Below are 24,146 nucleotides of genomic sequence, written 5' to 3' on the forward strand. Positions count from 1 at the left end.
TAGAGGGGCCTGTGAGATTGGATGACAATGAATAACGAGCACCGCTTTTAAATTTGTTTGTGAGGCCACGCTTTTCAGAGGCAGAAAGCATACTGCAGGGGATCGAGGAGCCACAAGCAGTGAGGAGGTGGTGATAGCTTTCTTGAAGGTTAGCTGAGCAGAGAAGGAGAGCGGCTGGGCCGTGGGAGGGCTGGTTTAGGATGGGCACAGCTCAGGAAGGCTCATAGGCTGGCAGAGAGAGGGAGGGTAGGAAATTTGTGCTGCCAGGGTCCCCAGGTCAGAGAAGGAGATCATTCCTGCCTGAGAGGAGGGGCACCTTCTCTGAGACAGGGAAGGAGGGGAAGGGGAGGTGAGTTTGCAGGTAGGGTCAGAAGTTGAAGTCCTTCATAGTTGAGGCCCCAACTTTCTCAGGGAGGCAGGAGGTGAGGGGGTCAGCTGGGAGTTGAGGAGAGGGCTGAAGGTTTGGAGCCATTGCTGAGGAGATGAGAGATGGAGCTGGCGAGGGACAAATCCAAGAGTATCCAGTGGTTGGGGGCCCACCGAGGTGGGGGACCACGGATGGGGTTTTCCAAGATGGTTCAGCAGGATGGCGTGTTGATGACTAGTCGGGGCTCAGCCCTGCAGTCCAGCTGGATAGGGAAGGACGTCAACAAGGAGGGATATTGGGAGAAACTGGAGGGATCGGGCCATGGAGGTCTCTCTAAAGTTGAAGAAGCAGGGACAGGAAAGTGAGTGCCTGAGCGCCCTGGGTGACGGGAGGGGCCACAGAGAGGGTGGTGAGGGCCACATGGAGAAGTGGTGGTGATGGCAAAGGCTGGGGTGAGGTCACCAGCAGGTGCACCTCAGGAGGACAGAAATAAGAACCAGTGGAGCTGAGGGCGAGCACTGAGAGGCCAGTGCATTGGGTGGACCGTCTCGTGTTTGTTGACATCACCGAGGATGGCGGGAGCGGGATGGAGAGAACTGAGTCAGGTGCCAAAGTCTTCTCTGACTGTGGAGGCGTGGCAGGAGGTCAGAGGATGCCAGCGTCTCAGAGGGCAGAGAAGGTGTGGCCAGGTGGCCTCAAAGGTCCAGGGGTTTGCTCGGGGTGCCTGTGAGGGTGGTGCCGGGGATGCTGCCAGTGCGACTGCTCTTGGAACCTAGCAGCTTGGTTTCCCGGGGCGTGGGAACAATGGAAACAAGCCATAGAAGTGCAGTCAGTTTTTATGGGGGAAGCAAGAGAAAGAAGGCAGGCAGGCAGGAAGGAGTGGCTTCCTTGCTTCCAAGGGGCATTGAAGCATTGGGGTTCCTGATGACTCCCTTCCCCTAACTCACCTCCCACAGCCGGCTGTGACCACAAGGTGACATCCACCAGCGGCACCATTACCAGCCCCAACTGGCCTGACAAGTATCCCAGCAAGAAGGAGTGCACCTGGGCTATCTCTAGCACCCCCGGGCACCGGGTCAAGCTGGTGAGCTGCCCACACCCCAGCCTGCACAGGCACCCTGCTCCCCCATGCCACGAAGCCACCATCTCTTTCCTGTCAGCTCCAAAGCCCTGGGTACTGAGAGTCACTGCCCAGAGCAGGGCAGGCTGCAGGCTGATGGCCTGGCTGAGCCCACAGGGCTGCCACCCTGCGAGAAGCCCAGGCTGGTGTCAACAGAGGCCCTTCCTCAGTGTACTCGCAGGGTGTCCTGCCATCACCCCCTTCCTGGCTCCCCTCTCACTGCCATCCACCAACCGTGGCCACTCCCCCGGACTGTGAGCAGGGGTCAGGAGGCCTGAGTTTGGAGCCACCTGCTGCCCACCCCACTGGCCCCCACCACATTTCTAACTCACTGTCCTTCTGCTCCCATGCCCCAGACCTTCCTGGAGATGGACATTGAGTCCCAGCCCGAGTGTGCCTACGACCACCTGGAGGTGTATGACGGGCGTGATGCCAAGGCCCCAGTTCTGGGCCGCTTCTGTGGGAGCAAGAAGCCCGAGCCAGTCGTGGCCACGGGCAGCCGCATGTTCCTGCGCTTCTACTCCGACAACTCCGTCCAGAGGAAGGGCTTCCAAGCGTCCCATTCCACAGGTGAGGACACTGCCACCAGGCCTGGGCAGCTGGCCCGAGGGCCAGCATTTGTTCTGGAGGCATCTGCTGATCCCGGTCTCAAAGGCAGGCCCGGTTCAGGTGGGCTTACAAAGAGCTTGTGAAGGCGCAGACAGACCGAGCCTGGGCCTGGCTGGAGAGACAGTGTGTGCTGAGGACTAGGCCAGGGGAGCAGAGAGGGAGCCTGCTGGGCGAGGAGGAGGAGGTCCTGATTGGGGGCTGTGGAGGTGGCCCTTCAGAGGGCAGTGACAACAGGGGGTTGGGAATCCGGGTCAGGGAGGAAATCCCCAGATTTCCCAATGCTAGGACACTGGACTTTGTCCCTAAATGCACTCTTCATTCATTCAATACCTGCTTACTAACATGTAACATGTATGAGGCAGCATCCTAAGTGCGGGTCACATAATATATGAAGCAGACAAACATCTCAGCCCTTGAAGGGCTTCCTCTGTGTTCATTTGTTCGTTTATTAACAACCATTTACCGAGCTCTGGTCATGGGCAAGAAGGCTATGGGCCAAATGGTTATGCCTCGGACCTGAGCCCTTCACCCCACTCACCCCGGAAACTCGCAGTCCAGGAGAGAGACAGACTGCGCAGGTGATTACAACAGGAGACAAAACATGATAAGGGCCTAGCTCAGGGTGTGACTGGTGGGTCACAGGGGAGGAGCCCAAGCCCAGCCCAGCCCAGGCCGCTCTGACTGGGTAGAGGTGCTAGCAGGTCACGCAGCTTGGCCAGAACAAGGATGTGTGAGGCCAGCAGTGAAGTGGGGACATTGGCTACAGAGAAAGGCTAGAGGTCAGTCTTGGGAGGCCTAGAAGGTCCGACAGACCCAGGGTGTTGGACGGGGGCTTCGCAGGCTCCTTGTGGGTCTCCAGCCACCTGCTGGGGTCTCTCCAGAGCGGGTGTGTCACAGTCCCCCCTCGATACGTTCAACTCAGTCCCTGCTCCAGGTCCCACCCCCGTCCCCACCCCTCAGGGAAGGGACATCAGGAGGAGGTAGCTGCCGGTGGCCCTGCCCTGCATGCTCTCTCCCCTCCCGGCACAGGGTCACAGACTGGAGGCACAGAACCGCATCTGGCCGTCAGAGTGCTTGGCCCACACTGTGTGTTTTTTAATGTGAGCCAACATTTAGAAATCAGGAGTTTTCACATAAAATCTAGATGCTCCTATTCTCTCTTCAGAATAGAATCTCTGGCAGCGCAGGGCCCACATTCTTCCATGACATCCATCAACTGGAGGACTTAGCCATGTCCCCTCTCAACAAGCATGCCCTCCACCACGCCTCTGCTCTGAGCCGCCCCACCCTGTGCACCCCCGGCCTCCATGTGTCTGGGCCAAGTCCTGAGCCGGGTCCAAACCCAGCCCTCACTAGCCATGTGGCCTCGCAGGGCCTCCAGCCAGCCTGGAAGCCTGCATGGTGAGGTGCAGGCCTGCCACAGGGAGTGATGGCCCATCTTGTCCCCACAGAGTGCGGAGGCCAGGTGCGAGCCGAGGTGAAGTCCAAGGATCTTTACTCCCACGCCCAGTTTGGTGACAACAACTACCCCGGGGGGGTGGACTGCGAGTGGGTCATCGTGGCAGAGGAAGGCTACGGGGTGGAGCTCGTGTTCCAGACCTTCGAGGTAGAAGAGGAGACGGACTGTGGCTACGACTACATGGAGCTCTTTGATGGCTACGACAGCACAGCCCCCAGGCTGGGGCGCTACTGTGGCTCAGGGGTGAGGTCCCACTCCAGCCCCAGTCCAGAGGCCCAGTGCCAGCCCAGTGCCTCTGCAGGCCTGGGGTGCCGGTATGGTGGGTGGCAGCATATGCTGGCCCTTGGCCAGAGCCCGGAGACCTGCTGGGTGGCTGATCACAGAGGCCTGCCTTGCGCTAGGACATCCCCACCCTGGACAACTGGTCCTTTTAGGGCCAAACAGAGGTTCCTACAGCCTCTGGGTTGGGCCTTGCCCTGACTCAAACCTCCCTAGCACCAGTTTGGTTGGGCCTCCAGCGTAGCTTGCCTCTGGGGAGGAGGATGCCCCAATCCCATTCCCTTGCTCCAGCCCAAGGCAGCTCACCAGGACTCAGAGGCGGGGGCCAGAGCCAGAGACCAGCGCCTAAGCCGAGCTGTGCTGACCAGCCATTCTGGCTGAGCCACGAAAATACCCTTCCCTCGCGCGTGGCCAGCTTCCCTTCTGGGTGAGAGGCCAGTGGTTCCCAAGCTGGTGGTGCTGCTGTCCAAGCAGGCCCTGAGCTCCACTTCTTGGTCTTTTCAGAGGCAGTGGCAAGAGTGTGCTCGATAGGGTTTTAACTGAGGCCACAGGAAAACCGCAAAGGTGGCTCTATTTTCCTCCCAGCCAGAGCTTGTGGCTCCTTCTCCTTTTTAAAAAAATCATGTCCTCCTTCAGAGAACGCTGTCTTTCTCTGCCCATCCCCCCCCCACACACACACACGTTTGCACATGCATTCACCTCATGCACATACCCAGACTGTCCTCCTCCCATCACCTCCTGGTCCCTGCCTCTCTCAGGGCCGTGCTCAAGGCCACCTGGGCGCACCAGGAAGGGTGAAATTTCCCGGAGCTGGAGCAACCGCTGGACCCAACATTGTGGCGAGTCTCCTTTAGAGAGAGCTTCCGCCTGTTGCATGGCAAGGGCTGGGCAGGGTGAGGGGTGGGGAGGTGGAGTGGGAAGCGGGGCACACAGTCCCCTTGCCTGCCCTGCTCAGAGGCTCAGGAGTCCCCTGGCTGCCAAACTGACACCCCTCATACACTTTGCCCTTTGTAACTTCCTTGATCTGGCACATTCGGGGGCCCTAGGTGGCTTCTTCCAGAGACTTCTACCAGACTGAAGCTAGCAGGTGGGACCTGGGGAAAGAACCCAATCCCATCAGGGCTTCCTGGCATGGTTGCCAGAAATGTCCCTAAGGTTCTAAGAAATGATCCTTTCTACACTGTCAGGGAAAGGCATCTGTGTGCTGATGCTTTACGGGCGGCTCTCACTCTGAGGGCCTGTACAGAGGTGAGGAAGGGCTTGCAGGAGCCTGGGAAGGAGCATCACCTGGAGTTGAAGATGGCCAGAAGTGGGGGAGGGGAAGCGGGGGTTGGCTGAGCTAGGTCCGGGGCAGCCAGCTGTCCAGTCTTCTCCAAGAGACGGCTGTGACAGCGAGAAGGCAACCACTCAGAGACTGCTTCCTTTGCAGAACCCTCCACAGCCACCTGCTCCTGTGCCCCCTCCCCCAGACCTTCTAGGCTTAGGGAGCAGATAGCCTTTGGTCCTGTTTGTACTTGAGGAAAGCAAGGTCCAGAAAGGGAGTACGCTGCCTAAACTTCACAACGAACTAGTTAATAACAGAGCCGGGTTGAGAATGGAAGTTTTACTCTGGACTTAAATCAAGCTCCTCTGCCCCTGCTTTCTCCCCTCCCCCAGGCGCCCCTTAAACAGCTACTGGAAGAGTCTCCTGCTTCAAGGGGCCGGGGGACCTGGTGGAAGTCGGAGCCTGCGTTCCATAGAGCAGGGGGCCTTAGGGAGGGAAAACCGCAGCCCTAGCCGGTCCTCAGCCTCACACACATCCCCTTCCTCTGTCAGCCCCCTGAGGAGGTGTACTCGGCGGGAGACTCTGTCCTGGTGAGGTTCCACTCTGATGACACCATCACCAAAAAAGGCTTCCACCTGCGCTACACCAGCACCAAGTTCCAGGACACACTGCACAGCAGGAAGTGACCACTGCCCTTGCGCGTCGGCGGGGACACCAGGCCTGCTGCCCCAGTCACCTGGACCGGACAGTGGGGGCACCCCGTCCCCACCCCCCGATGGTCTGGATGAGGCTGTCCTCAGGAGGCAGGGACTTGGACTCCTTCATGAGCCACTTCCCCAGATCCCTCCCCCTGGCCCTACCAGAGCAAGGGCCCAGGGCCAGGGAGCCAGAGCTTTCACTGAGACACTTGAAGTGGCCATTCCTCTGTGGGGGCCAGCCGGTGGGAGGAGGGTCTGTCAGCGGGACCCTCCTACCTGTCCTGCCCACCTGTACGTGCTGGATTGTGTATAGCTGGTGCATATCTTCATTGTAATATACATGTCCCGGCCCTTCCCCAGCCTCACTTGGTTTTATTTTGAGCCCTCACTTCCCACTGTTTCCTGGGGCATGAGTTTCCTTACGTGTCCCACAGGAGCACAGTGGGGAGATGAAGGGGAAGGGTGGGGAAGGAGACAGGGCTTCTCTCAGGCCCAGTGGCTGGTCGGCCACACCAGGGCATCCCAGCCAATAAACCGAAAGTGTTACAGCCAGTATCCTGAGCCAAATGCTGCCTGGGACATGATGGGAGGGGGTGGGGGTGTTTCATTCCAGATGTGCAGGCTTGCTGGTGTGGCCCATAGCCAGGACATCTGGCCTCCTTGGCTGCCCTTCCTCCCTTCTATTTAGGACCCCTGAGGGTGTGATTTCACACTTGGGCACACACAAACACAGCCACCTCGCACACTTTAGTCTGCAGGCGGGCGCACCAAATGCACACACTGCACAGCCCTCCCACACAACGGGAGGGGTGGAACATTCTGTAAAAGGCTCTTTGGTGGAGAGGGAGGAGGTATGTAAAAGGGGATAAGCGTGTGTTTGTCCATCCGGTGTCCATCTGGGTTTTCTGTCTCTGTGTCTAAGAAAGGGGTGGGTGGGCTGCGAGGGTGTCCAACTAGGGAACCTCACCAGGAGCCAGAAAACTGGCATCAGCCAGAGCAGACCCGTTAACCAGCCCCAGAGCCTGCCATCCTGAAGGTCAGGCGTGGGTCCTCTGTCATGGAGACAAGAGCCAGACGCTGAGCAAACATTCCAGCTCTGGCCCCCTCTCCCACAGCGACTCAAGGTTGTGTCTTGTCTGGCCTCCTCCTTCCTGCCATTGCCTCCCTCCCAGCCAGCCCAGAGGCGCAGACCTGTCTCCCTGAGGCCAGGGGGAGAGAAACCCTGTCCCTGCTCCTTCCCTTCAAAGGAGTCTCTCTCTCTTTCTCTGCCTCTTCTCTACATGGATCTCAGGGGGAAAGAACCGAGGGAGAACCCAGGTTCTTATACTGAGGCTGCCACCCTCAGCTTCTGGGGATACCAGCAGCCTGCTCCAAGCCCCAGGGCTCCCTGAGGGCCTTCAGTGGGGCTGTAGTTCTTTTACTGGCTCCATGCTCCTCCCTATAGCAGGGGTAGGTGTTGTGCCAGCTAGAGGGACTATGTGCCCAGGAAGCAGTATGGCATGGTGCACCCCACACTGGCCCTTTAAGCAGCAGTGGGAACCAGACCTATTGCTAGTATCTGATGTGCATACAGTTTCCCCTCCCACAGTCAGGCTGCAGCTCTGTCCTCCAGCCCTGACCGCAGGTGGACAGGGCTGAGCAGAATGGCAAGTCCCCCCGCCACCCCCGCCAAACTGTTGGAGCTGCCTGGGCATCTCACCTAGACACTTTGCCAGCCAACTTGGCATCAGCTCCTCCATGGCCAAATTTGTAGTCAGTGGTCACAGCTGCCTTCACCAGCCCTCCTGGTTCCTCTGAAACTCAGAGGACGCACTCCCAGGTCACAAGCCACAGGTACAGAGGGAACCAGGATCTTAACTCCGTCTAGACTGTGGGGCTCAGGCCACAGAGTCCCTGGTTCTCCACCTCAAACAGGGCTTCTGAATAAACACCACAGCTGGGGCAGCTCAGGATCGCCCTCTGCAGCCACCCTGGGCACCAGTCCGGAGACCATCACCACCATAGATTCGGAACCTATAATGACTCAGGGGCTCGGGCTGGCAGGTTCTCCAGTCTTCCCTGGGCCCATCTTCAGAGGCTGCCTAGGAGCTGCCTTCAGGCCACTGATGCTCCAAAACTTAATGTGTTCTCAGGGCCCAGCTCTCCCTCACCTTCTGGCTGCTTTGGTTCTAAACTAGACCAGCTTCAGTGCAGCCACCCACCCACTCAGGTAGTCCCACATGGGAGGAAGGCACCCTTGCTCTTCCACCTGTCTCCAAGCCCCCAAGGACCCTGGGTTTCCTTGGATCCTGAGTGCACAACCAGTGAAAGAGCGAGGATGGACCTGCCCCGAACTGTGCTCCCAGCCCTGGTAACCAGGTTGAGATGACCACATAGCCTGGAGCTTCTGACACCTCCCTCTGGGAGCACTTCTCTGGCCCAGGGAGGACAGGATGACAGCAGGAGCCGGCAGTCAGCAGACCTGGCTCTGCCATGCTTCGCCCTGTGACGTTGGCCAGCTGCCCCTCTCTGGGCCTCTGCTCCCCAAGCCTGTTGCCTTTGCCCAGAAACCTTTCCTGCCACAGGCAAGGAGAAAACCCAGGGCACAGTCTCCAGGCAGCCAGAGGGCTGGGCCAGGCTCCTGAAGCCACTGGGATCCTCAGCAGCAGTGAGGACTTGCAGGGCTAACCGTTGGCCCTGCACTGCCCCTAACTCCTTTTTCTCTCTGATTTCTCCCCCTCCCTCCCCCCAGCAAATTTGAATGCAAACACAAGCTCTACTGTTTGGTGGCTTTGTGCCCCTGGGTGAGTTACGTCACCACTCTGAACCTTGGGTTCTTTATCTAGACACATAGGATGATGACACCTCACAGGGTTTCAAGGAAGGAATGAGATAAACCTTTGAAGACAGCCTGTAAATGGGCCTTCTTTTCCTTTCCTCTGTGGGGCAATTTTCCAGTTCCTGGACCACTCTTTTCCTATGACAGAAGGAGACTTCTGGTACACAAGTTTCTAGTTGGGCATCTGGAGCGTAGCACAGAACTACTGTCAGAAAAGACGATGCTTAACCCACAGCAAGGCGGGGCTCACAGAGCAGGGGACATATTTCTGGCTAGCCTTTCTGGGTACCTCCCAAGTCCCACCCTGTGCTTGACTGTCCCTATACACAGGGCTGACTCTAGAGTCCTTGAAAAGATTTGCTGCTCCATTTTGCAAAAATTGTAGTGCCTGACGGGGAGTGGGGCAGAGGGCAGCCAGATGTTTTCCCCAGAGAGCCACGAGGCCCCTAACCCAGCCTCCTATTGACCAGCCCCCTTCTCCTGCTCCAGCCCCCTCCCAGCCCCACATCCTCCCTGCCCCCATCCCAGGAACATCTGGTTCCAATCTCCTCCAGATGCTGTGGCCAAGCTGTTTTATGGCCAATCACCTCAGCTCAGCTTCCTGAAGGGCTCTCTTCACTTTGGGGAATGGTCCCTTCTTGTCCCTCTCCCTGGGACTCCAGCCATCTCTCTTCCCAACATGGATAAGAGACACATACTGAAGCCAAATGAAACTGTGAGGTTTCTCCGAGCAGGCACATCCCTTCCCACCATGTGTGTGGGGGGTTGTACACCATCCAGGATTCAAATAAAGATGCTGGCCCAGGAGGAAAGGAATGGGCAGGGAAGTAGATGTCGGAGAGTGTGTGTGTGCATGTGTGTGTGTTGGGAGCGCTAGTGCATGTGGTTATGTGTATGTGTTGGCTGTCAGAGGTGCCCCTTGGTGGCCACCACCTCATTTTCCTCCCTTCCTGCCCTGGAGCAGGGCTAACTCGGGGCCCCTGCTGTATACAGAGGCAACTGCAGTCCAAGGTTGTCCCTCACCTTTCAGCTCTCTGTGGCCAGCAAGGCTGACTTCTAAATCAATCCAGCTCAAGGAGGGTGTGTGAGAGCACACGCGCTCCCATGCAGGCCTCTGTGCAGACTCCACCAGATGCCCTGGCCTAGCATGGTCTGACGGGCACTTCTAGCAGCACGGGGCAAGCGTGGCGGAGAGCAGCTATCTGGAGAGAGGGAGGAGGAGCAGCTCTCTGGGGGAAGCCTGCACATGCACTCCCCAGCCCCACCTACCCTGCCTCAGCTGGCCTCCTGTACTCCCACTAAAAGGATGCTGGGAGCCAACCTCTCCTCCTAGCAAACCCAGGAGGAGTCACAAAAGGAAGACTGAAGCCTGAGCCTCGCCTCTGGAGGGCGCTGAAAACCCCTAGGCTCCTGGCGGGAGGCAGGGGCTCCTGCTCAGAGGTGAAAGGCTAGACCCTGGTGCTCACTCTTGTCCTGGGAATTCTGGACTCCAGCTGCTGCCCAAGCCCTTTAAATAAGCCTCCTGGGCATTTTCGACTCCACAGCCCCCCCTGGTGTTTTCAGGAATTAGGACCGGCCTCGGTCAGCCAGAGGAGATCCTCGCCAGGACCACTGTGTCTGAGCCGGCCCTGCTTGTGTCTTACCGTCTCAGGTGACCCTGGCACACAATAGGGGACACAGGGCAGTGACATGAGAAGATGCCAGCTTCTGATTCAATCCAGGCCACTGTCATCTACTGACTGTAAAACATGGGCAAGCCTTTTAACTTCCTTGTGCCTCAGTTTCTTCATCTGTTAAATGTGAATACGGCACAGAGCCATTGTGAAGACTAAACAAGCTGATGTATGAATCCACCTGGCGAGATGCCTGACACATAGTAGGCCCTCAGGAAGTGGTCTTTGCCCTCCTTCCTAGCTTTAGGAGGTTCCGTGACACGTGTTCATTGGCCCTGAGCCAGGCAGTGTCAGGGAGGTGACTCTAATTTTTCTGGAGCTTTTCCACTCCAGCAGAGGATCATTTTAATAAGTCCATAATAATAGACACAGAGGTGACTCAGATCTGCAAAAGAGGAGCCCTGCTGGGGAGGGGACAGGGCTTGGGGGGGGGGGTGGAATTCAGTGGCATTTGGGTCTGTCGCTGCAGTGGGAAGGGCTCCAAATGGGGGACCTGGGGACCTTGGTTAGGCCTCCAGATTGGTACAGATTCTCTCCTAAGAGGCCTCAGTTTCCCCTCTGCAACATGCAAGGCAACTCCAAATGACCTCCAAAGTCCCTTCCGAGCAGGAGCTGTGGCTCTGCTTCCCACAGCAAGATTTGGAACACTCTGGGAGACAATTCCAGGCGGCCTGTCCTTGGGGGCAGGCCCATGTGAGCTCCTCCGTGACAATATGATTTGCCTACCCGCACTCCCAGAGTCCAAGGAGAGGTGGGGCTCTCAGGCCATGGTGGCTTGTTTATTGGTACACATCGCAAGCACAGCACAGGCAGGCATGCCCCAGCCCAGGGCAGACACGGGGCCAAGGGAGGGCAGCGGGCCACCGCACAGCGATGCTGCCAGCAGAGGGGGAGAGGGCCTGAGGGCCATGTCCTCTCCTACTCCATGCATCTCCCAGGCCCCCAGACCTGATCCATGCCACAGAGACAGCTGACCACGCTCCCTGTGGCTACAGAAGAGGCAACCAGCTGTCTCACCTGCCCCTCACTGAGACATGGCCTCGTTGGCCTGCAGCCCCTTCTGTCCTTCATCACAGAAATCGGGTTGTCACTATGGAGGCTGTTCTCCTCCACCTGACATCACCTCCATCATCTCCAAACAGCTAGCTGCCTCCATCAATACCTCTCCTCGCCACCCACCTGGTCTGCTTGTCTCAGGGGGTCTACCCTCACCACCGTGGTGACCCGTACAAAAGTAGGAAAACAGGTAAAAATGCTGTTAGGTCCAGGAAAGTCTTCAACAGGAGCCCCCCAGGGAAGGGACTCTCCAACAATAGGCCAAAGGGGGAGTGCAGACAGTGCCAGTGGGCGGGGGCGACAGGCAGGTGGCAGGGAAACCACAGTCCAGATCACACACGGAGAGCTAGCAAGTTCACAGCTGGGTGGGTGCCGGGCTCTGTGGGCAAGCCCTCAGGTCTACTTCCACACCAGGCCCCTCAGGACAAGAGGTGACCCACTCCCAGCTCAGAAAGGGGTCCCTCTGGGTCTCAGGGGTCTCTTCCCCCCTCCTCGACCCCAGTAGCTGCCATTCCAGACCTCAGTGCTCGGGGCAAGGGAGAAGGTCCTCTAGGATCTATGCTATCTCCCTAACCAAGGACAAATTCCAACAGCCTGGATGCCCCAAAGCCAAGAGGAAAAAGAGGGCCCCTTTCTAGAGCGCAGGTGAGGGGGACAGCTCTCCCCATGCAGGTGCCGTGGGCCGTGGGGCAGGGAGACGCGGGTGTGCAGGCGACTATTTATAGAGGGAAGGACAGGTCTGGAGTAGGAAGTCCCCAGGCCCGGCTGAGCAGGGAGGGGCACCCTCTGGTGGTCCTGAGTGGGGTGGGTGGGGCTAAGGAAGAGCACCCCACAGCTCTGTGTCCCCTCGGGAGGCAGGCAAGCTACATGTGGGCTTTGGCCTAGAGAGGCTTCCCCGAAAGAGCCCAGAGGCCACAAGTCTCCGTGAGATGGAGGCCTGGAATGAAGCGAGAAATAGCAGGGCAGGGAAAGCAGAGGAAAGAGGAAGTCTCCAGGAACCAACCCCCTGCCCCCAACAACCTACTGAAGCGAAGAGCCTTTCCCAGTCTACCAGGCGTGGGTGGGCCACGCCTACCAAGGGGACCACCCTTTGTTACCTCTAATGCCAAGAGGAGGGGGAGGGGAGCTGACAGTGTGGAGAGGGTAGGGGGGGCAGGAGAGAGAAAGCCAGCTCCCTGAACTTAAGTCACCCACCACCACCCGCCTGTCATTTCTCCCTAGCCCCCCAGCTCTCGGGGAGTCCCTAGCGGCCCACACTGATGTTGCAGGTCTTGCAGCTGGGGTCTTTCTTGGCGTCAGCAGTGGACAAGCTCATGAGCTGGTGGCCGCTGATCTCCCCCAGGGTGCCCAGGGACAGGTCGACGGGCTCAGTGTAGATAATCTCCAGGATGAGGTCCTGGGCGTGGCGGAAGACCAGCTCCCCATCCTCCACGCTGCAGGTCAGGAACTTGTTGCAGGCAATGTCCAGAAGGGGCAGGCGGTCTCGGCAGAAGCGGTCCCCCAGGGAGCCCTTGGGGGCCAGCACCAGGATGGCGTAGTGGTAGGCTGTGTACATACAGTAGAAGTCCGCAAAGTAGAGGTTGGTGCTGGGGTTGAAAAGGCGCTGGGCAGGGATCTGGAAGCGCCAGCGGCCGTAGGGGGAGTCCTGTGGGGGCTGGCCTGTGTTGAACTCCGTGTTGCAGCTGAAGAAGACGCCGTGGAGCATGCCGCTGGTGGGGGAGCCGTGGCTGCCGCTGTTGTCCTTCAGGTAGGTCTGCAGCATGTTCCCACAGTGGGTCCTACCCACCCCAGGGACAGTGCCAAAGGGAAGAGAAAATGCCACCGGTTAGCTGGGCTGAGGCTTGGCTGCTGTGTGTGGTAAGAAGGGAGCCAGCCCAGTTCCCAGCTCTCCCACCAGCCACCGCCTCCACTCATCACAAATAGAACGTTCCAGAATGCGAGAGCGGGAAGGAGATGGGCTGATCCAGCCCACTCTTTCACAGAGGAGAGGCCTGGACCTGCTGTTCCCTAGCATAAAGCCCTTTGATGGAGCTTGAGGGAAAAGCAAGGCCATCACAATCTGGCCTTTCTGGCTCCACCTCTTACCACCCCCCCCCCCCCCCCACACACACACACACAGGTGACAACCTCCAGCCACAGGGGAACCCCACCCCAGCTCTTTCCTGCCTCTGCCTCTGCCTGGACTTCCTGTCCCACCTTTCTCCACCTGGCCTGGTGGACACATATTCACCCGGCAAGGCCCAGCATCGTATCCCTTTCTCTCTAGCAGTGGTTCTCAACCTTCCTAATGCCGCGACCCTTTAATACAGTTCCTCATGTTGTGGTGACCCCCAACCATAAAATTATTTTCGTTGCTACTTCATAACTGTAATTTTGCTACTGTTAATGAATCGTAATGTAAATATCTGTGTTTTCCGATGGTCTTAGGCGACCCTGCTAGCGGATCTCAACTTGTCGTGACCCACAGGTTGAGAACCGCTGCTGTAGAGCCTAAGACCATCGGAAAACACAGATATTTACATTACGATTCATTAACAGTAGCAAAATTACAGTTATGAAGTAGCAACGAAAATAATTTTATGGTTGGGGGTCACCACAACATGAGGAACTGTATTAAAGGGTCGCGGCATTAGGAAGGTTGAGAACCACTGCTCTAAAGCCTTCCAAGAACATCAGGCATTTGCACTCAACAAAATTTGGACTGTCTACTATGTGCAGAACACTGAATTTTACTCAGTCATCACACACACCTATCACTTTCCATCTGCCCGGACTGTCCCACAATAGACAGGGTTTCGAGGGGATTCTGCCTTTAGTCCTCTCTATATTCTGGCACACATGGTGCTCTCTGTTTCTTGCTTGTTTTCTGATAGAGAAACCCAAACAGGGCCGGTGCCCTAGCCACTCACCTCACTGCCTCTCTTCTTCAGTGCAAACACCAGAGGCCCTCCAGGCCCCCACAGCCCTGGGGTAGGGTCAGAGTGACACCATGATAAAGACAGACAATACTGGTGGTGGCTTGTCCTGGACCAGCCTTAGGACATGGACTTGGAACAGTGTCAGCAGACATGGGGGATGGGCAGCCCCTGGTCCAGCCTTACTCTTGCTTGGTCCTGGCTGTCCTAAGTGACTAGTGAATTGCTGGCCCTCTGGGTCTCAGGCTCCCCATGTGCCCGCTGAAGGTGTTGGATGACATCATCGATTAGATTAGGAATTTTTGGATGTGGAACCCCTCTTTTTTCCCAAAGGGAATTATACGTAGGCGGGAGACAATAAAACGGACGCTGCTCAGGTTGACTGATAGGTGTGAGGTCCACCAAGCTCCATCCTTGGAGTTCCTCAACGACCCCTCAGCACCACCCTCAGGGCTGCCTGGGACACACCCTGGAACCCCCAGGCTCCCCAGCAGACAGTGTGAAGACCACAACCCTTCATACTCGGAACCCGCTTACATTCTGTACCCGCCTCACCACCTCCACTTCAGACCCAGGGCCTGAATTGGAGAGATACCTGCCTTTCACAGGACAGGAACTGCCTCAAAGGAGGATCCCACCTGGGTCCTCACTCGCCCAGGTCTATTTTCACAGGTGCCCCAGGCAGCTCTATCCTGAATGCCCTCTGCTTTCCTGGAGCTCAATCCCAAGCCACCAGCCCCGCGGCCCCCTCGTCCCCTTCACCCCCCAGGCCCAGAGTCAGCCTGTGGTAGAAGGGCATGGCAACTCTGTGCAGAGGATCTGGCAGTCGACAAGGTTGGGGTGACATCAAACAGCCTGGGCAGCTGAGGCAGAGCTGGGGGAGGGAGGAGGGACCTGATGGGCCAGGCAGGGCTGCACGCACCTGGCGTGCTGGAAGTACTCCTTGTGATGGTTGCGGTAGAAGACAGAGAAGCGCAGCATGCGGCCTGCGATCTGCTCGGCCTTCTCCTGCAGCTGTGCCAGGTGCTCCTTGGCATAATCTGCAAGAGAGCAGGTGGGTGAGCCGACACCAGGCAGGGTTACAGCCCCTCCCCCTCCCTCACGCACAAGGTGAATGCCAACCCATCTCTGTGCTCAGAGCAGCAGGGGACACCAAACATTCACAGCATCTTGGACCACGTGAGAATGGGCCAGCTGGAGGCTGTCTGTCCTCGTCACCTCTGCACCCTCAGTGCCAGAGGCTCAGGACTCTGCCTCAGACAAGGGTCGGGCTGCCTGGTTATACAATACAGCCCTCGGGGCTGTCATCCCAGGCTGTCCTAGGCTTCGTGTGAAAGGAGGACCAGCAGGCAGATGAAGGACTGAGAGGGGGAGATTTTGAGGTCCTTTAAGGGAGATCCTTCAAACCCAGCAGGTCAGAGGCTGCCCACACCACCCATAGGGAAGCGAGTTGTCATTACAGGGGAGACTCCTGGAGAGCCTGCCGAGACCTGAGGTGAGTGTTTAGGTGGACCAGGTCTGGGGCGAGGACTCTACTTTGTATCCCAGGAAAAGCAGAAAAGCATGGAAACAAGGTAGTGTTTCCATGAGCCTGGCTTTTTGCATGTTCATGCATGAAACTGGACCCTCCCCCAGGGCCAGGGCCAGAGCCCAGAGGCCCCAGCAGGGCTGCTGCTAGCCTCGACAGCGCCTTGGTGCAAATTAGAAATGGTGCCCTTTCCTCCTTGCTGATGCAGCCTTGGCCAGGGTGCTGGGTTTGGCAAGAGGAATATGGACTGGACTGCCGCCATCCCCAGCTCCCCTGTTTGAATTAAGTTCCCACCACACATGGAGTTCTGGGGTAAACTAAGAGGCTTTCCCCACAGTGAGAGGAAGCACCTTCAGAGAGTGGGGTGTGCAGCTGAGCTAAGAAAAAGCACCACTCAAAAGAGAACAGCAGCTCAAGGACACAGCAAAGGGCACAGACCTTGGCAGAGGGTGGATCCAGCCGCCTCGGAGGCCCAGGGCTAAAACTGTCCCCTGCCCCTTCCTTGTGACAGAGGGAGATCTGGGGCAGTTCTCACCATGGACACCAAAAGAATAGAATACTGCGGGGACAGAACCTGGGTCATCAGTGAGCAAGTACACTTGAGCCTGTTTTTTTGCTTGTTCATGCAGGAATTTCCAAGCTAAGTTCTGCTATGAGAGTTTGTGGGACTGCTGAATAAGGATCATTTTCTCAGGCTAAGTGGAGGCTCAAGACGAGCAAAATGTGATTGCTCCACGAAGCATCCAGCGACCAATGATTGCTAAAACGCGGTCTAGCCACACAATGTGGTATTATCCCACCTTAAGAAGAAAGGAAATTCTGACACATGCTACAACATGGGTGAATCTTGAGGTCTCGATGTTAAGTAAATAAGCCAGTCGCAGAGAAACAAATGCTGCATGATTACCTTCACATGGGGTACCAAGAGGGGTCAAATTTAGAGAGACAGAGAGTGGAATGAAGGTTGCCAGGGGCTGCAGTGAGGGGGGAGTGGGAGGTGTTGTTCAGTGGGTATAGAGTTCCAGTAGGGGAAGATGAAGAAAAGTTTTGGAGATTAGTGACATACCCATGTGAATATACTTAATACCACTGAACTGTACACTTAAAATGGTTAAGATAGCAACTTTTATGTTATGTGCATTGTACCACAATTCAGAAAAACATGCTTGCTCCAAGCCAGAAAAGTGACTCCAGCCCTTTCTAGAAATGACGTTGTCACCATGATTAGTAGTGCTCACATCTGCCTCCTGCACTACAGGCTTTGAGGGGGTGGGGGTGGGGGTGGGGGTGGGGGCAGGGGCGGGTCTCATCTACCTGTGTCTCCCTGAAGGCCTAAGCCTGGTGCTGGTGTAAGCAGGTGGTCACAGTATCTGCTACGTTAAGATGAAGCCCCTTTGCCCAGCCAGTGTGGCTCAGTGGTTGAGCGTCAACCTCTGAACCAGGAGGTCATGGTTCCATTCCAGTCAGGGCACATTTCGGGTGGCAAGACTGATCCCCAATAGGGGGCATGCAGGAGGCAGCCAGTCAGTGATTCTCTCTCATCATTGATGTTTCTTTCTCTCTCTCTCCCTTTCCCTTCCTTTCTGAAATCAATATCTATATATAGAGATAGATAGATGTATAGATATAGACATAGACATAGATATAGATACAGATACATAAAAGATTTTTTAAAGAGACGAAGCCCCCTCCTGACCATCATTAAACCGAATGCACAAAAGCACAGACCGGCAGGGCCTCACCTCCGGTGCAAAACTCGACTGTCTCGCTCCAGCCGGACACCAGGTACTCCCCGTCGCTCTGCTTCACTGCAGTCTGCACCGCCACGCTGTACTCCGTGCGGGGGCTCAGGAACCAGTGGCCTCTCACCGTCATGGGCAGTGGCACAGCCTTGGCCACAAGCTTTGTGGGAACATCCTGAGACATGGGGTGCAGACCGAGAGCCAAGAGTCACATTGGGGGTTATGCCCAATCGCGGCATTCCCCTCAAACCTCCCCCCATCCCGTGCCTCCTGGAGAGGGCCAGAGTCTCGGTGATTCTATGGCTGGGTGTCCTGGCCACCAGGCTCCTGCAGGAGCAAGCAGTGGCCATTGGGAAGACCACACAGACACTCCCCAGCCTCCATCATCCTTAACTCCCTGATGCCCCTTCTCTTGGGAACTGAGGAGAAATGCCACTAGGGTGGAAGCCCACAAAGTTGAGGGCGGCCAGACCTCCGTTTTCGAGGGAGACTTCGAGAGCTCTGCACACTGCAGTGCCGTTTCCATGGCAACGGCCAATGCTGAGAAGCCAGGGAGGAAGGGAAAATATGCCTTATTCTTTTGGGAGGAGGTTAAGGGGGTGGTGTTGAACATTCACATCTCCGTGGCAACTGGCCTGCCAAAAGACACCCAGATCGGGGGAGCCAATTCCAAAGAGAGAGGGTGAGTAACCCACATGATGCTGTCGTCGTGGGAACCAGCTTCTTCCCACCTCACTCTTCCCCTGCCTTTCTTCCAGCTTAGAAGATGGGAGCCTTCCTCCCACCCACACCCACACCAGCTTTAACCCAAGGAAAGGACGCCCTAGCCAACAGGGGACTCTCACATGCATTTTCTAAACCCAGCAAACAGGCCAGAGTGCCAGGGGCAGAGAGGATCACAGGGGCCTGAAGGACCCTGCAAAGGGCCCCACCCCTGCCCACAGCCCATGTTACCCACCCAGTCCACCAGGCACCCCCAGGTGTGATGCCGTGGCCCACCCGGGTTTTCCTGCCTCTCTAAAGCGCTAGTCACGATGCCGATAACGGCATTCACTGTGTGCTGGGCCCCGAGCCAAACGGCACACAAACATTACCTCACAGATGCCTCTCACAAGCCTACAGGGGCTGCCATGATTATTATTATTCTCCTTTGCCAGCAAAGGAACTCAGGCTCAGAGAGGTTAACTAATTTTACCAAGATCACACAGTAAGAAGAGCCTGGATTGGAATCAGGCCTCTCCAGCTCCCCACTGTCAGCTCCAGGCGTGCATTATCCTGCCTCCCTCCAGAGCAGGTGTGAGGAAGACGTGCTCACCCGGTGCTTGAATTTGTTGGAGTTCTTATTCTCCTTCTTGTTGAGGTCGATGAAATAATGGGTGACCCTCTCCAGGTCACTGTTCTCCATGGCCCAGGAGATGCGGAAGGAGTCACAGGTGATGTTATTGACCTCGATGCTGTGGGGAGTGGACAGCAGCTCCATGCTCCCTTTTGGTTTGGCTCCTGTGGGGACTGAGAGGAGAGGGAGCATCAGCACCTCCCGCCCACCATGCAGTTTTCTGGAATGTCTCTTCCCAACATTCCTTTTGAGGTGGGACCTTGAGGAGCCGTTGTTTGCACCTGCCCCATGGAATCGGATGGAAAGGTTGCACAGGGAAGACTGGAGGCTAGGACTGAAGATGGGATGGGCATCCCCCGGCTCTTGGCTCTCCTAAGAGGGGTCTGCAGAGCAGACGGCACCTGACAGGTGGCAGAGGCAGTGGGAATGCGGAGAACGCCAGGCGGGACAGATTTTCAGCAGATGGAGCCGAGGAGGGGGCCCTCAGCCAGCAGGCGTGAAAAGAGAAAGGGGTGGGGGGTGGAGAGAACAATGTGAGGACTAGGAGAGACAGGAAGTACCCAGCAAGGAGATGGGTGTGAGGGTGCAGGCAGGAGGAGGACACTAGCAGCCAAGAGGCCAAGGATGCCAGGGCTCTGGAGGTCAGGACCCCTCCTCTCTGGGGTGACTCACAGGGGTCACCACCACACAGGGCTGGGAGTGCAAGTGCACATGGATCCACTGGTGGCGGGCAGAGTACAAGCTGCAGACCTTCTCCCACCCATAACCTTTCCACTATCGTTCTTTCCCTTTCACCGTTTTCCCAGTATATTCTTTCCTCTGGCATTTGATTTTCTTAAGTAATTAGTTTTACTTTTGACGCCTGTTGCAGGCTAAGTGCTGATAATTTCACAAACAGCATCTCATGTAAGCTCCCAATAGGTAGGTATTATTATTATAATACCCATTTTACAGATGAGGTAGCTGAAGTTGAGGGTACTAAGATGCCAAAGGTCACACAGTTAGAAAATGATTCCAACTCAGGTCTGTCTGACTCTGGAGCACTCAACCCTTAACCATTAGGTGAAAGTTGTGTTCCCTCGTGTGTGTGTGTGACATGACATGTGTGGCGTGTATGTATGCATAGGTGCACATAATTTTACCAATATTTAGTTTTCCTTCTCTGTCCTTTTCTTTCAAGCAATGGCATCTTCTCTCACCCCCGCTCCCCCTCTCCCCTGTCTTCCCCTAGCTGCTCTCCCAGGTGTGAAGGACCACCACTCTCACTGTGCTTAGCCAGGAAGCGCTGACTCTGGCCCTGACTTTGGCCTGCTCACTGGAGCCTTGGGGAGTGGGGTGGGGAGGGGAGAGGGGCAGGAAGGGGCCGTCTCTGGGATAGAAGCCTGAGTGTAGGCTGGGCTTTCTCCTGGGACATCTGCTCAGTACCCAGGCGAGCTCATGCTTCCTGGTTCTGCCTCAAGCCCAGTCCCAGCACAGCTCAGATTTCTGGAGTGTCATCTCCTTTCTCCTCCTTCCCTCTTCTTCTCTTCACCCAGGCGCTAGGGTAAGGGTACCTTGTGCCTTTGAAAGCAGGTACTTCTATTTATAGCTTCCAGAAGATTCAACCCACACTTTCCTGTCAACTAAGCCTGCTCTGGAGCCTGACACCTCTAAATTAACCTGGGGGCTGCCTGGGTGGCAGGCACAGGGCAAAGGGTATGGTGGTCCTTACCCATCCCAGGGTGTTCCCTGAGTCCTTGTTACCTCTTAGCTTTCCACCCTAAAGTGTATGCCTGCCTGCTGTGAGGTTCAGCCAAATGCCAGTGGGCCTCGTGAATCCTATAGTAGATAAGCATGGGGGTGCTACCAGGCCCGCCACAAAATAAAGCAGACCGGGACAGGGTGTCTGGAAACAACTATACAAGAAACCAGTTTGTAATTCCTGGGGACAGTTGTGAAGCGGTGAGAAGATGCCATCCTCTGAGGTCCCAGTGAGTAGCTCCCCAGCAAGACAGGCATGTGCCGCCACATACACACACACACTCGCACATGCACCCACACTCGCCCACACAGACATACTCCCACCCCAGGGAGGGCCTTGGTGGCTGTCTCCCACCCACATGGGATGCAGTCCACGCCTAGCCAGTGGCGGGGGGAGGGGGCACCTGCCGCTGCCTCAGCACTCCTCAGTCTCCCAGAGACAGGACAGCGTGCTTGGTGCTGAGGTGTCCAGGACGTGGGTCAGCCTTCCCCATCTACATTCTACTCCCACGCAAGACTGGGAGAGTGGCCATGAGTGACACTGGGAGATCAGTAGAGCCAGGGTGGGCCAAAGGTGGGCATGAACCCCAGTTCTCCAAGCCCAGATGACCAGGGAAGGGCAGGGTGTGAGAGACAGGTTGAGACAACACCTGAGAAACACCCACACTCCTGTGTGAATCCACCCTGAGACAAGCATTCACACACCCACAGGCAGGCAGGCGCGCGCATTCGAGCACACACACACACACACACACACACACGCACGCACGCGCGCACGCACCAAGTATGCCCACAGACAAGCTGCACACACCTCCTCAGACATTCTCATTCCCACTCACTCCCCTACGCACCCAGGGACCTTCTGCCACTCTCCACATTCTAAGACTGCCCAGCAAGTTTCCCTCCACTAGCTGTCACCTCCACACAGACTCTCACATGCTTAAGTCCACAGGCTCTTGCACACACATATGTATGCACACCTTCTCACAAAGCCATAATTTAGGGGGGGAACCACAGGCACCAACATGCATGCATGCCACTGCCACAGAAGGCATGCAACCCATATGTCTGCTGGCACACCATGTATATTTATTTGCACACACGTCAACCTCTGCCCATATTCTGGTATTCACCCTCAAGTCTTCTTCAAGGCTCAAAGACACAGACTTTGAAAATATGTTTGTCTCTGGCCACACTCTGCCAAAGCCGAGCCTTCATATGCCAACAGGTTTGCCTACCTACGCAGCTCTGACCACAGACAGGGGCTTCTGCCCACACTCTCCACCTACCTACCCCCTCCTGCTTCGAGTCGCACCTCCCACATAGAAACCCTCCATCAACATGTACTCCCACACACATGACAAGGGATATGTTCTCCCACAAATATACTGCTTCACACTGTCCCTACTGACATGTATTCACAGGCTACTCAGATAAGTGATTCCCCACACATGTGCTTCACGTGTACAAGAAACATACGTTCCTAGACATGCCACATAGCAGTTAAAACCCACACATGAACAGAAGTGCATGCAGACATAACTATCTACGCAGGCAAACCTCCAGTCTCCTCCCAAGCATGGTGCACACACTGCTATGATACCTTTTGCCCATGCTCATTCAGAAAAGCACAACATGCCACCCCACTGTCCCTGTTGGCATCGCTGACTGCAGCAGAATGGTCACGGGGTGACTAACTGTGGTGCCCTGGGGACAGGATCCAGCTGTTAATCCCTTGGCCAAGGGCCTGAGGGAAAGGGGACAAGGTCGTTGGCCCTGGCAATCCAGGTGGGCACTGCAAGCAGTGGCAGGACCCTAGTGGCCCCAGCTCCTAGCCCCTGGCCACCCAAGTCCCTCTCGGGATTGACAGCAGAGGAAGGGCACTCACCTGGCTCCACCAGGCTCTGCAGAGGGAGACCTGCAAGGGAGGGAAGGGAGAGAGCTCTGTGTGGATGGGCTCCCCAGGCAGAGGGGCAGCGGGCTGGATGCCCGGGTCACAGGCAGCAGCGCTCGCCGCCGGCTCCTCTTACTCCTTTCACGGCTGCGAAGGAGGCTTCTTCCATGCCCCACAGGCAACCCCTGCTGCTCCGCAGCGCGCTGCTGCCCTGGAAGAGGCGATGTTCCCAGCCGAGCACAAGGAGAGGCAAAAGCAAAGCGACGTGGAGGAGAGAGAGGCAGAGAAGACGAGAAGGAACGGGTGAGCCAGACCCAATCTGGCTCCACCAATGGGATCAGTGGCTGCCCAGCGTCAGGTGACAATAAGCAAGCTTGGTCCCTGCTCTCCCGGGCTGGTGGGAGGGGGAAAGGGCAGAAGGTCTGGAAGGGAGCAACGCGGATGTCTTCCGAGACAGTGGAGGTGGCTGCCCCTTCCCCGTTTTCCCAGGACACGTGCCCTGGCAGAAGTCCCTCCAACACACCTCTTCTTGGAAATCTCTCAGTTGAATGCAGCCCCCAAACTTTAGGATGCTGGAAGAGGGTGGGGCTTAGCCCAAGGGCTTGGGAGCCTGAAGCAAAGATTCTGATTGGGGGAGGGGGTGGCTGTGAAGGGGCAAAATTCCGATGGGGTTTGAGAGCCCCATAAGTGTGTGGGGTGGGGTGCGGTGGGGAGGCAGCAGTGTCTGTCTTAGCCTGGTTTCTTTCCTCTGGGCCTTTGGCTAATCCACAGCTCCATTTTCTTACCAATTCTATCAAGAGATATCTTACAGAAGCCCAAGGAACCCTGTGGTCTAGGGAAAGTCTGACTGCTTAGGCAGAGAGAGACAAGAGAGAGAAGTGTGGGGTTGTGGAGGGTGTGCAGAAGCAAGAAAGTGGGTATGGGAGGGATGCACAAAGCTTGGAGTGTTCGGATTCTAGCCAACTATCTGGGCTCAGAGGAGCCAAGCCCTGAGCACAGTGGCCAGAGAGAGTACTTACTGTCTACTGATAAGAATCTGCGGAAAATGAGGACCCTGTGGATGCCACTGTGAAGAACACGCAAGGAAATTTGAACCAAGCAACCAGCAGTGAGTACGTGCCGTGTGGAGAAGCATGGCCTTTGCAGTCAGATAGATACGGTTAAAATTCTTGCTCTATTACTTTCTTGCTGGGTGGCGCTGGACAAGTTACTCAACCTCGCAGAGCTTCGGTGTCTTCATCTGTCGAATGGAATAATCACACAAGTTTATTGTTATCACTGAATGAGATAAATATGTGAATCACTCAGCTCTGGGCCTGGTACACAAGGAGTGCCCAGAGCTGTTATCATTGCCATATCAGTAAGTGTCTGCCTGCCGGGAGCCCACAGTCTTTTAGGGGAGAAAGATTGACATTTAGAGACACGGTTAGGAAACAAGAAATAGACAGCTAAATTGCAGGGTACAGGTAAGAATCTGAGAAGGAGGAATCGGGACCAGCTCCAGGGCACAGGTGGGGCCAAGCCAAGTGGAGACTTGTGGAAGCAGGAGTGTGGTGGGGGTGGGGAGGGCTTGGTGCAGGGACGGCAGTCAGGAGACAACAGACTGTGCGGGCAGGCCCTGGTGAGGACCTCAGAGAGCCACAGGAGG

The 24,146-nt window shown here is 56.4% G+C and overlaps 2 protein-coding genes across 4 annotated transcripts in view; one reads left to right on the forward strand and one right to left on the reverse strand.

Annotated features, from left to right (window-relative positions):
* The window catches only part of BMP1 (bone morphogenetic protein 1), a 39,817-nt gene extending 33,467 nt beyond the window's left edge, over positions 1-6,350 (forward strand). For all 3 annotated transcript variants that reach the window (XR_013960980.1, XM_080676041.1, XM_080676040.1), the window contains exons 17-20: positions 1,324-1,451; positions 1,844-2,057; positions 3,548-3,798; positions 5,650-6,350. Coding sequence is in view for 2 of the 3 variants with exons in the window: in XM_080676041.1 (XP_080532167.1) it covers positions 1,324-1,451; positions 1,844-2,057; positions 3,548-3,798; positions 5,650-5,784 (728 nt within the window). In the remaining variant the exon portion in view is untranslated. The remainder of the gene's footprint in view (positions 1-1,323; positions 1,452-1,843; positions 2,058-3,547; positions 3,799-5,649) is intronic.
* Positions 6,351-11,051: 4,701 nt separating this feature from the next.
* On the reverse strand, positions 11,052-23,050 carry PHYHIP (phytanoyl-CoA 2-hydroxylase interacting protein). The gene is made up of 5 exons (XM_080676642.1): positions 22,493-23,050; positions 18,844-19,037; positions 17,529-17,703; positions 15,181-15,298; positions 11,052-13,121 (listed from the first exon to the last, which is right to left on the reverse strand). The coding sequence occupies exons 2-5, from the start codon at positions 19,006-19,008 to the stop codon at positions 12,587-12,589; spliced, it is 993 nt and encodes a 330-aa protein (XP_080532768.1). The 5' UTR covers positions 19,009-19,037; positions 22,493-23,050; the 3' UTR covers positions 11,052-12,586.
* Positions 23,051-24,146: the final 1,096 nt, after the last annotated feature.

This window comes from Plecotus auritus (genome assembly GCF_963455305.1).
Source record: "Plecotus auritus genome assembly, chromosome: 6".
In the NCBI taxonomy this organism is placed as follows: Eukaryota; Metazoa; Chordata; class Mammalia; order Chiroptera; family Vespertilionidae; genus Plecotus; species Plecotus auritus.

Excerpts from the sequence above, each read along its gene's own strand:
- PHYHIP (XM_080676642.1), bottom strand. The coding sequence starts at position 19,008 with ATGGAGCTGCTGTCCACTCCCCACAGCATCGAGGTCAATAACATCACC. Across the intron at positions 17,704-18,843 it reads CCAACAAATTCAAGCACCGG|GATGTTCCCACAAAGCTTGT; the intron begins GTGAGCACGTCT and ends CCCATGTCTCAG. Across the intron at positions 15,299-17,528 it reads AGTCGAGTTTTGCACCGGAG|ATTATGCCAAGGAGCACCTG; the intron begins GTGAGGCCCTGC and ends GCTCTCTTGCAG.